General features: G+C 30.5%; 2 protein-coding genes across 8 annotated transcripts in view; one reads left to right on the forward strand and one right to left on the reverse strand.

Moving 5' to 3' along the window:
- Window positions 1-266: 266 nt before the first annotated feature.
- Window positions 267-9,061, forward strand: LOC122635179. 2 transcript variants are annotated; one of them, XM_043825083.1, is made up of 12 exons: window positions 267-520; window positions 1,200-1,789; window positions 2,105-2,215; window positions 2,294-2,544; window positions 2,646-4,855; window positions 4,938-5,067; window positions 5,154-5,648; window positions 5,710-5,853; window positions 5,964-6,706; window positions 6,806-7,201; window positions 7,311-7,540; window positions 7,617-9,061. In XM_043825083.1, exons 1-12 carry the CDS (start codon window positions 463-465, stop codon window positions 7,827-7,829), a joined length of 5,571 nt encoding a protein of 1,856 aa, XP_043681018.1. In that variant the 5' UTR covers window positions 267-462; the 3' UTR covers window positions 7,830-9,061. The 2 variants fall into 2 exon arrangements, with proteins under 2 accessions (XP_043681018.1, XP_043681017.1); XM_043825082.1 differs by having other exon boundaries at window positions 268-520; window positions 6,797-7,201.
- A 631-nt stretch (window positions 9,062-9,692) lies between these two features.
- Window positions 9,693-12,750, reverse strand: part of LOC122635180 (serine/threonine-protein phosphatase 1 regulatory subunit 10-like) — a 15,773-nt gene continuing 12,715 nt past the window's right edge. For 5 of the 6 annotated variants that reach the window (XM_043825084.1, XM_043825085.1, XM_043825087.1 and 2 more), the window contains 3 exons: window positions 12,324-12,644; window positions 12,075-12,234; window positions 9,693-11,987 (listed from right to left, as the gene is read on the reverse strand). In XM_043825084.1, coding sequence (XP_043681019.1) covers window positions 11,132-11,987; window positions 12,075-12,234; window positions 12,324-12,644 — 1,337 coding nt within the window. In that variant the 3' untranslated portion in view covers window positions 9,693-11,131. The remainder of the gene's footprint in view (window positions 11,988-12,074; window positions 12,235-12,323; window positions 12,645-12,750) is intronic. The other variant, XR_006328583.1, reaches the window with a different exon arrangement.

Genomic DNA, 12,750 nt, shown 5'->3' on the forward strand with positions numbered 1-12,750 from the left:
TTTTCTTTAGCCAGTTTATTATTGGTTTGAGCCAATGAAGAAGGGAAATATACGTGACGCCAGCCCGATATGGTGAATAGTATTTATAATTATTATCTTTTCTTTAGATAATCTCATTATCCGTGTTGAGCCAATGAGAGCATAGAGTATATGTGGCGCCACTCCAATGGAACGGATTTTCAATGAATCATTAACAAGCGAGATGAATTATCATATATGATGATACTTATCTACGTTTCGAGCAGTTGCTCAATAAACGCATTCTTTGCTCTTTGGTGCATCTGCGACAGATGCGCAGCGTAGCGTGATCATTAGCAATTAATATGCGAGCATATGTAAAGCTATGGTAATTAATCGTTTAGTTATCGACGGGGCTGACTTGGAATTGGCACAATTGAAGATGAACTCGGACTGCGGAGTGTACTCTCGCGTTTTTGTGAATTAATATATACGGGTCGGGACATGGCGTATGTTAATGTAGCCGAATGGAAAACGGATCAAGTGTGCGAGTGGTTAAAAGGTGCGAACAAATATTAATAACATGATATTATTTATGCAGATTTATTTGTGTGGCAATAATCGCGAAGCCGCTTTTTCATGGGAGAGTCAATGAGAGAGCGTGGGAAATCTTTTCTCGATTGTAAAATTTTCCCTCTTTACTCTTCCCTCCTCTTTCTACTCCATCGTCTTTCAATTTATCGATGCAAGAAAACGGCGCCTTCTTTGTTCGTTAGCAAGTATATTCGAGGAAAAAACCACGCCTTTCTTCCTACGTTCTAATTGCATAATTCGTTAATTATGCCTCGTCGTAATGGCAATAATGAATGACCTCTCGTATAATGAAAATTCATTTGACATTAGATCGTTGAACTAAATGCTATTGTGATATTAGTCAACGGAAGTTATTTACATCCTGTTTCATTTCTTTTTGTTTTTCGTGTCTTATCGTCTCGTCGATTCACTACAATGTCTTTAACATGCTTTTTCGAATCATAGACAATAGAGTTATTGTTTAATTATAATTTTTTATTTTATATTGATGTATCTATATATTGACATAATATTTTATGTCCAAATGATTAATAATAATAATGTTCTCTTTAAATTTTAAGAAAATTTTATTTTCAAAGAAATAGTTCTATATATTATAGGAATAAATTTCTTTTGGTATTGATAAACATAGATTGTTATTATTTTAGGATTGGACACTTCTGTGCTTCCTTATGTTCATAGTTTTATGAATCATTTTGTCAATGGACAACAACTTCTAAGTTTGAGACCGGAAGATCTAGAACATCTTGGTGTATTAAAACTTGGCCACCAAGAAATTATTTTAGAAGCTGTTGAATATTTAAGAAATTTCCATTATGAATTGGATCGTGAAAATTTGCAGCTTTTAGCACTTCGTTTGTCCTGTCAGGCACACAGCTTGTACAATGAACTGTCACGTCAAACCGACTCTAAGCCTGTTACCACGCAAACTTTATCAGATGTAGCATCGGTTGTAATGACTGTAAAGCCATTAGTAAGATGGCTAGATCGTCCTCCTTTCAGTGGTCAACTGGATTATAACGATAAGAAAGCAGAATTAATGAAATTAGCATTAGAAATGGCCACTTGTGCTCAGAGAGATAGATTTGCAGAGAAACCAATAGAAAAAATTAGAACTACTTGTGAACAATTAGCAAAACTGGCAGACTATATAATACAGGATGTTGCAGATCCTATGATTTTACAACCTGTAACTTTAGATTTGGCTACTTTGAAAAAAAGACCTGGCGATGAATTGGTAAGATATTTTTAAATAAAAATGGTTTAGTTGGAACATCCTTTTTAGATAATGTTCCGTACATTTTCTTATGTATTATGATTGTCACTTCCTTTATAGATAATATATATATATATATATATATATATATATATATATATATATATATATATATATATATATATACATGCGACATTATTACAGAGAATAGAATAAGAATATAATATAAAGTTTTTTTATAAAGAATATAGTATCAAGTTTTATTTTATTCAATATGTTATATTTAATATATATTAAGAATGTATGCATATGTGATGTTATAATTTCTTTTTCTAGGGGTTTTATATCTTGCCTTCCTTTCATGGAATACATCAAATAGCTGATATTAAATTTGGATCTGCGGCGCATCAATGTGGAAAAATGGAAGAAGGAGATGAAATAGTTCAGGTAATATTCTATAGGATTCTTATAATTATTTCATTATTATCAAATGTTATTTAATTGGTAGTAAAATACAATTATCAGATAAATTATCAAACTGTGGTTGGCTGGGAAAGAAAAAACGTATTGGAATTGTTTCGTGAGAGTCCTAATGAAATACTTTTAACCTTGAAAAGAAGGCCAAGGCACACAAAAGTATATGGACAAATTTATATAAAACCATATAGACTTCCAAGCAATAAGAAAACCCCATATACAACAAGATGGCAACACAATCTTCCATCTCCACGACCTGAATTGTTAACTATACCTGATTTTACTATGCCCTTGCCAAGGTATATTCACACACATATGATATTTATAAATATTTATAAATTATATAAATTGATGTAAAATGTAATATTTAATTCCATTTTTGTGCATTTTCAATAATCAGGCATACACCAAAGAATTCTAGCCCACAGCCAGCAGGTATTACAGATACTTCTAGTATACTTGATACAATGGCAACTGATAGCAGTGATTCTGATAGTGAAGTGGAGCCACCTGTATCTGTTCGTTTGTATTCAACAAAACCAAGAAGTCTAGTTCAAAGAAGAGCTACGATAACAGGTGCTAGTCCAACTACAAAGCATGGCGTTGATATTGAACAATTTTGGAAAGAGTTAAAACAAGAACATAGTACTACATTCCAATTAAGAGATAAGGCAGCATCCTGTGCTCACAGTTTAGATAGTGTACCATCGAATTTACGTCCACAAACTTGTCTAGGTATAGAACAAACGAAAAGGAAAAAAAGACCTGATACACAAATAGATGATAAAAAAGAAGAATTTCAAGAAAAATCAAGTGAGACTGAAATAACTCATACGGATGAATGTAAAAGTCTATTGCAAGAGATGAAAGAAGGTAACAAATCGACTACAATCCATAGAGAGGTTCCAACTGTTATTATCAGAAACGTAGATAGCCGTTCTTCTCAAAAAATTATTAATGCAACTACCAGAAATAATATGAGTGATACAAATGTGCCTTTAGATGAATGTAATAATTGTATTAGTGATAGATCTAATAATAATAACACTAAAATAAACAGTAATGAGTTTAATGCTAGTAACGTTAAAGAACGTGGAAGATTAGATAAAAGTTATAGTACTCCTGCATACGATTCTATAGAAAATAATATTGGGATTGATAGAAAATTATTACTTTTGGAGAATTCATTTGAAAAAACGAATTCTTCGTCCAACGTTATGAATTCAAAGGATATTAAATTCAAAATGACTAATGAAAATAAAGAACAACAGAATCTAGGACACATAAGCAATGAAAATAACGAAGAAAATTTAATTGTTAATGTTTCACAAAAAGTTAATAATCTTGAAAATAACATTCATTTTAAGAATATAACGGATTCTGTGCAAATAAATATACATAATACTAATTGTAAAGATTGTTTGAAAGAGAACCAAAGCAATATTGAATCTATAATATCGGATAACGATATATCTGATAAAGATCACATAGTGGATAGCATACATAAGCAAATAGACAATACTACACAAAATGACTATCATAAAATTACTGAAAATATAATTGACTATGATACGAAAGAAGAAACTAATTATACGGAGCAGAAGTCTAACAGCAATAACGAAGACGACGTTGCTCTTAAAAGATTTGGTAAAATTTTACAATCTAATGACTATAATTCAATGGAGAAACTAACAGAACGACAATATTCTAGTTCATATATAAAAGAAACTTGTACAGATGTACAGGAAGAATTACCAATAAATAATTGTTGTAGCTCTAATGTAGAAATGCAAGATATCACGCAACGTACAACAAAGATTCAAATTAGTCCAAAGCCACGAAACAATGGTATAAAACATTCAAGTCCTATTGTTGTTGAACCTAAAATACATTCTTGTAGATATATTGAATTACCGAAAGTTGAATCTACCAAGAAATTTGAAATAAGGTCACATTTAATACCTCCTGAACCACCACCTCGTAAATATATTCCTAAACCGGAAGTACCTGAATCTGGTAATGTTCCAAAAACATCAGGTAATTTAGGAAAACCTGTAATATCACCAAGACATCATATAAGAAAAGATTCAAAAAGTAGCAACATTTTGACTGAAAGAAGTAGCGATGTAGATTACAATGAAAGCGATGATTGTTTGAGTATTTATTCTAAACGAGTAGAAAAGTCTTCAAATTCAAATAATAAATTAAATGCATCAATTGATAATCAAAGATCAATACCAATTGATTGTACAGATCTGAACTTTGAGATCTGTGAGAAACAGTTAAGAGAAGAAAGATTGCATTGTGAGAAATACGAACCTTTTACTGAAAAATTTGCTATTTCAAATAATTCATTGTCAGATTGTTACAAGTCTGATAACTGCTCTTGGAATAGTGATTTTTCTGAAAGTTCAATCTGTACAAGACAAGAGCAATTACTGGAATCCAGATCAAATATTAGCAAACTCTCGGAAAAAGATAAGAGTTTCGAGAAAGTTGTTGTTAATAAAGCTATGATGGTAGCTAGAAGTATTGGTTTACATGGAGGCTTAAGTAAGTCTTCTAATAACAGTCCAAGAAGTAATAGAAAGAGAAATACTCTATTAGCAAGTAGGTAGTCCAATATAAATGTTACAGAAACGTGTTCTAAATTTATTTATATATTTATAATAAATCTCTTTTGTTTCGATAGAAAAAAGAAACATATCTGTAAAAGATCTTGGCGTGGGTGATATGGAAGGGTGGTTAACATATCGTAGTAGAGGTGCAGGAGGTGCCTGGGCCAGGGCATGGTTTGTTTTAAAACGTGCAGCTTTGTATAGGTAAATATATAAAAGAATATTATTAATTATTTAAATAACATAAATGGACTAATTTCTTTTTAATCATTATCTTATTATACATATAGATTCAAAATGCAAAGCAGTACAAAAGCTGACTGTCTTATAGCATTAACAGGCTTTACAGTATCACAAGCAGCAGAAGTCAAATCCAGAAAGTATGCTTTTAAGGTTTATCATACAGGAACAGTATTTTATTTTGCTGCTGATACAGAAGATTGTTTAACTCTCTGGCTGGATGCTGTAAATAAAGCGACGTTAGGAGCAGATGTACACAATCGAAACAGTGCACTTTTTAGTGAGACTGATGAAAGTGACAATGAATATAAAAATAAGTTAAAATTCGCTCATACTCCTGAAAATAAACCAAATATGGAAAAGTCATTTGGGTCTTTAAAGAAAACAGTACGAAAGGATCAATTATACAAAGATCACGAAGTTAGCGGTGCGAGTTTAGATAGAAAATATTTAAGATTTCTTGGTACAAGAAATCAAAATATTCCTGTACCAACAGCTCAGTTTAGAAGTTATAGAAGAGTACTACCGACAAATATGACAAATAAGTAAGTATTTATATACAAAATGGAAAAAAAAAAAAATCTATATCACGAAATTTTTATACAGGAAAGAAGATTGTATGACATATTCCCCGGATTTACAGATGACAATAGCAGGAAGTACATTTTATGGATTAAGTGCTTCTCAAAGTGCAACTGATATGTCTTATAACAATCAAGAAATGGGTGATTATCGACGTACTACAGATAGGTAAATATCTTAATACTGTTACATCGTTATAAATTTGATATAAATACTTTTTTCGTAAGTATCGTATTTATCACATATTTCATATTTTCACTTTTTTATTATATGCACAGGTGTACCAATTATCGGAGTAAAAAACCGGATGAATTACAAGGATTTATTACTTTGGAACAATTTATGTTGTCTCAACAAGAAGAAGATCAAAGACAAAATACAGTGCAAAGGTCCATATCTCCTCGAGTTACAGCTATGACTAATGATCATGTTTATACTCATCATAGACACGTTAGTGATGTTTGTCTACCTAACGAAGAATCATGCGCTGCAGATGCATATGTTGGCGAAGGAATCGTTTATAATCAATATAAAAATAATGGTGAAATTTCTTCATCATACAGACACTCAAAAACGTCAGATGAATATTATAAAACTCGTCAACAAAATACGTCTTTAAATGTTATTTCAAATGATAAGAAAACAGATTGTGTACATGAAAAATCTTGCAAATGTAAAAATGCAGCGCAGCACAAAAGACAATTAGATTTGAGTACCAATCACAAAAGAAGAACCCAAGAGAATCTATCTCATCAATCATTTAGACAAAATGATTCTTTATCGAGACGACATGAATTTTCACAAACACCAGTTCCAACGTGTCATAGTACACCTGATACTCGAAATGAAAGTAGACATGGGAATGTCAATTACGATCGTAGTGCACATGTACCTACTCGTGATATACAGTTCATAAATCATAAAGAAAATAAAAAATCAAATGATTATTCAATCCCACAAGAAATAGGTACTTTGATAGATGATCTTCGATTAGTATCAAAGAGACTTCATAAAAACGAAGGTAATTTTCTTCTTATTATTTTATTTCATTATTATTTACTTTCATTATTATTACTTTATATATATACATATATATAATTATTACTTACAGAAAATTCAGGATCTAGTGGTGACCTTACATATTTTGTTTCTTCGGATACATTACAACGAGCAAAAAAGGAGGCAACTGTAACACGTAAAGGAAGTTTTAATCTTGCTAATCATTGTCGAGATTATTTTCCTTCGGATAAACGTTGGCTCGATTCTTTAAGATGTGTTGACAAAAAAAATATAAATTATGATAGAAATCGATTGAAAAACGCAGCACAATATCAGCCTCCACCAATACCAGCTTCGCCATTCGAACAAGAAGGCATGAGAGCCACTTTTGAAATGCATCTTGATAAAAAGGATCAAGTTCAAAAAACTAATCGTTTGAAAACTTTATTTAGCACAAAAAGTCATCAGAAACCGTGTACTTTAGATTTACCTAAAGATGGCCAAAAGACTTTATTAGGTAAATTAAAAAAAACTTGTATATAATTATTATATTAATAATGTATCTATATAATTTAAATATATATAAATTTAGATATATATATCTTTTCTAAATTTTATTTATATAGGTTCACCGAGATTACATAGAGCACTGTTTTGGGATAAAAATTCTAATCAGCAAAAATCTTCTATCATTAGTGAGACTCAAAGTCCCGGTGATAGCGGAATCAGTCAGTCTTTAAGTTCCTTCAGTACAAACAGTCATTCCCAAAATCTAAGTTACAGTTGCAGTTCGGTTGGTTCGATGAGTGATTGGAGTCCAGATACTCCAGGACCGAATTCACCACGTATATCTAGAGTAAGTAAAAATAACAAAAAAAAAAATATTGATTTATTTTAATAATTAGATAGTAAATAGTAAAGTTTATTTTCAGTCTAATGTTGGCCATGCATACCAAAAAGATTATTCTTCAGACAGAAAATGTCTTTCTCCACCAAAATTACCTTATATACCACCACCAACATCTCCACCTCCTGATTATCCTGGTTTGGAGTATCCACCTGTATTTGAACCTGGTACTTATTCTTTGTCAGATGCTTCCTTGTTACGTAATCGTAACAAGACTATTGATAATAATATTCAGTAAAGAAGAAATGCATATGTATATCAATGTATATACTGAAGTACTTTAATAGAAACAACCACCAAAGATAATTCTTTTCAGTGTTACTATAAAGTATTTCTCATAACGAGATGTCGAAGATTTCTATTACTTTAACTAAAATTCAACTAGTAAAATTTCAACTTACTATTTAATTCAAAAAATGTTTAGGAATGTACCTCGTATTTGAAGATTTTTACAATGATAAATTGGGTATCCTGTTTATAACTAAGTATTGAAAGGAACAGTTTCCCGATAATATAGACAACTGGAAGACTGAAATAATTGTTATTTAATGTTGCCTTTTAGGTGCTATAAATAGTGGTTGTGTTCAAATCTAAGAACTCCAAAGAATTCCACTTTACTATTAATATTATGTATATAATTGAAATTCTTAGATTTAAACGATTTTTCAAATATTACTTTCTTTTTCTTCTTTTTTTTTTTATTTTAATAATTTATGTACTTTTTATGCATATCACGTATTCGTACTAGTGGGAGATATTTTACAATATTATACTATCTGAGAGTATAATTTTAAGACCCTACAAATGTTTATTATTCTTACATGCCTGATTCTTTTTTATAGCAAAAATTTAAAACAAGTTTTTATGTTGAGAAATATATACATTTATGTGTGGGTTGATACATTTCATTTATACACATATATGTATTTTATAAAGTCATAATATTATTATGGAAATGATAAAGATAAACTTTTTGTATGAAAGTTTTTGTGTAGGATTTTTTTTAAATAATAATAATAATAATAATAATAATAATAATAATAATAATAATAATAGTAATAATAATAGTAATAATAATAATTCCCACACATATTTTTACAAATAATGCAATAATAGATCTTTTAAGCTGCTTGTTTTAATAACAGTTTATACAAAAGCTGGTGAAATACCAATACTATATCTCTAGTATTATTAGTATATTAGTATATTGCTAATCATTATATATAATTCATTATCGTAAATTGTTCAATTGTATGAGTACACTATGAAAAAAAAATTATGTTGTTTAATCATTACTAAGCTTCAAGTTGTGCAAGAAAATTTTTACGACATAAATGTGATGAATCGCGAAAGTGCCTACATATTTTTTTATTGTAAATTTTATAAATAAAAAATATTAGGAAATAGTAAATAACTTTTTACTTAAGGATATTTATGAAAAACAAAAAAGAAAATGAAAAATTAATAAATTTTGTATATATTAATTAGACAAATAATAAAAATCTATAATGAAAGCTAATAACTTTTAAATGCACATTATATTTACTATTAGTACTCGTTAGAGAAAAAAAATTTTTGAAGTATTATTGTAAGGAACAATATATTAATTTTTTTACTCATATGACTTAAAGCTGCAATTTATATGTAAACAATATTTATCTGTTTTAAATATGCTATTTGTAGTTTAATAGATTTTGTTACTATGCAAAGAAAATTTCTTTGGCTGGCACATTTATTTTATAACAATTCAAATATATATATGTTGTAAAAATCTATGTAATATCGAGCACTTTCTCAGAAATCTGTCCAATAAAAAAATGTCAATATTTAAAATTTCATTATATTAATATCCTTATTTTTGATTGCAAGCATTTAAAAAATCAATTGTGGTCATTATTATTATTCTAAGTGATCATTCAGCTAGGATATGTTTGGAGAAATAGTATCAGGAATGTTTATAATTTCGTAATTGAATTCCATTTTGGAAAAGTTTGATTAAATGTTAGCAATAAATACACCACTATTTTTAAAAATATTTACGACTTATGTATTTTTTTGAAGCCGTGTTCTTATTATATAAGATATATATACAAACGTAACGATTAACCATATACAAAAAATTAGCTACGCTTAATATGTAAAAAATTTTTAATACAATGCTATTGTAAATATTTTTCACTAGATTGATTCTTTATGCGTTTTTTTTTTTTTTTTTAATATACTAAATATAATACGGTATCTCATTCACATATACACAATTCATATGCACTCTCATATCATCAAATTCATTTCTATACAATCAAATATTTTTCATATCTAACAGTCTCCTTTCACACTTATGTTTATGATTTATACAAAATTTTACAATTATTATATTTACAAAACTTATATATATATATATTTTTCGTTATTTTGTTTAGAGATTATTTTAATAAAAGTATTATTTTGCTATTTGAACTTTTGGTGTTCTGTCATATAAGTTAGAGTTGAAATCGCACCTCTATAGCAGAAGCTATATATTTTTTTCTTTTTTTCTTTTTTTATAGAAATCTACGAGTCATAGAATTGTTAATGATAATGCATGCAAATTGTAGAATATTGATAAAGTTTTTCTGGAGACGTAATACATTCTATCTTTTTATAACTGCAACCTGGCAGCATTACAATTCGTAGTTTTTTTAAGAAGACCTGAAAAGTGAACATGTTAGGGGATATATTAGTTTTCGTTCTCCTGATTTACCATTCACCACTTGTTTATAGTTCCTCTTCGAAGTTATTCATTATTATGAAGTAGAAGACACGAAGAACTTGTATATATTTTTACTTTTTGGATGACCTTTTGAAAATCATAAGAATAGCCATTTATAAAATGTCCTGCGCGATTGCTTCAGTATAGAGCACATAGTTATGTGTATGTGTATTGTAACGGTTAAAACAATATGCAGGAACCTTTGGCTGTCCAGCAGCTGGGGAACCTCGTAAGTTTCTATTCATTCTTCAAGACCAATATCTCTGATTAGCAACAAAATAAACAAATGCACGAGTGTGTGTGTTTGTGTGTGTATGTGTGTAAGTTGAAAAATAGTTTATAAGAGATACCTCTTAATGACTAAACATGTTCTCTTGAGCTGCAGAAATTCTCGTGAAAAATGTAAAGCCATCGGTAGTAGAAGTACTTGTATCGTATCGAGAACTTGAATATTCGGGAGAACATAAATGCTCTTAGCTGCTCAGTGGATTCTGCATGAAATTACACAGAAAATATCATCATAGAGAAAAAAAAAAATGATTTTTTGAAATTTCAAATTTGATTACTCTCAAATTATTGATTTTACAAATTCATCTTACTTTACTGCTATTTGCAGTTTTATCTAAAGATTGCAACAGTTAATAAAGCAATTGATTTCCCAGATGATTTTGATGATTCGATCTCTCTCACGAGACACTCGCCTTGTTTTTTAAATTTTGTTTAGGGCAACAGATAATGGCAGTATCTTCATTTGACAGACTTGTAGGAAGATTAATATATTAATTGATCTCTTAAAATGGTGGACAATTAACACCAGGATGAAGGTACTGACATTTCTCGCCTACTCGACAATAACCATTTTTGGTAAATTGCATACAAACACGTGGTTGTTTGCCGCTCCCTCTCCATCCACCACCGCCACCTCTCCAACCTCCCCTACCAGGACCACATCCTCTATACCAACCAGGACCAGGACCACCTCTGCCTCTAACATGCATTGGACCTCCTGGACCTCCTGGGCCTCCTGGACCTCCTGGACCTCGTGGACCTTGAAAATTAGGGCCAGGACCATACATAGGTCCTGGAGGACCTTGGAAGTTATTTGGATTCATATTATTGAATCCCATATCTTCTGGTCCCATCATACCATAACCATCTTGTTGATTATACATCGGTGGTGGGCCCATCATACCAGGTGGTACCATTGGACCACCTTCCATTCCTTGAGGAAATGTTCCAGGCATATTCGCCATAGGATTCATTCCTACATCAGGTACAACAACTTTCCCATCTCCTGTTCTCCAACCACCTCCACCAGCAGGCATAGGACCTGCTATTTCAGGTGCCATTTGCCCCATATGTGTTGGAGGCATCATCTGTTGAGGCATTTGAGGTATTGGATTTATTGGTCCTTGTGGACCAACAGGTGCCATCATTGGCTGTTGATTATGTGAATAAGGTGGATAATGGAAGTTTGTTATTGTGGAAGGCTGAACGGGTAACTGAGGTTTCGGCTCTGGCCACGTTATATTTGTAAAGTCTTTTTCGCTCTCCTTATTGCCTGTGAGATCGTCTAAAGGAATAACTTTCGGATCAGTAATTATGTGATGACGTTCTTCGTCTGGTTCTGCTGCTGAGTCAGGTATCCTGTAATTAAAAAAAAAAAAAAATAATAAAAATAAACAATAAGTATTATTTCTTAAATATAATTTCAATATTTATCGATAAACTTACATGCTTCGATTAAAATAAAGTGCTTGAAGAATTCCTTTTTCTCTTGCATATTGAATATCCTTTTCTCTACTATCTTTACCAGGTTCCACCAATGCTGGAGGTAAGTCAATTGGAATTAATGGTTTCCATCGTGTTCTCTCTTCCATCAAATCTTCATTGCCTAATAATATATAAAATAATATACGAAATATGTTTTTTTTAATCATTTTATCGATCTTCCCTATCAAATAATATTATAATCCAACTCACTTAATTTTCTTGCCATTTGGAATGCTTCTCTTTCGTTCTGTTTCTCCATCTGTTTCATATCAGTGAAAGTTTTCGTTACATTGACCCTTTCTGTCTCATCCAATTCGAAGTAACGTATCGATTCTAAATCTGTCTTCCATTTTAAAGTTTTCTTCGGTCCTTTACGCTTTTGTAACAAAAGAACACTTCTAAGTCCATCAACGTAACGAATTTCAGGATAAGGACTGTTTTCTTTCTTCAATGAATCCAAACCATCGGATGATGCCTCTTCTGGAGAATCGGATGTTTTCGTTTCTTCGGTATCATCTTCCGGTGTCGGTGCTAAAATGAAATCATTGAAATATTAATTGCTCATTCATTTCGTTAAAAATAGGTTTTATATTAATTCCAAAAATAATTTATTTGATTGTATAAATAAAAAGAAAAA

Source organism: Vespula pensylvanica, chromosome 17, assembly GCF_014466175.1.
Source record: "Vespula pensylvanica isolate Volc-1 chromosome 17, ASM1446617v1, whole genome shotgun sequence".
In the NCBI taxonomy this organism is placed as follows: Eukaryota; Metazoa; Arthropoda; class Insecta; order Hymenoptera; family Vespidae; genus Vespula; species Vespula pensylvanica.

What these genes read in the sequence shown, in the direction of transcription:
- LOC122635179 (XM_043825082.1), top strand. Translation starts at nt 463, where the DNA reads ATGGCGTATGTTAATGTAGCCGAATGGAAAACGGATCAAGTGTGCGAG. An exon ending in AAAGACCTGGCGATGAATTG is followed by an intron (nt 1,790 to 2,104) that starts GTAAGATATTTT and finishes TTCTTTTTCTAG; the next exon opens with GGGTTTTATATCTTGCCTTC. An exon ending in ATTCACCACGTATATCTAGA is followed by an intron (nt 7,541 to 7,616) that starts GTAAGTAAAAAT and finishes GTTTATTTTCAG; the next exon opens with TCTAATGTTGGCCATGCATA.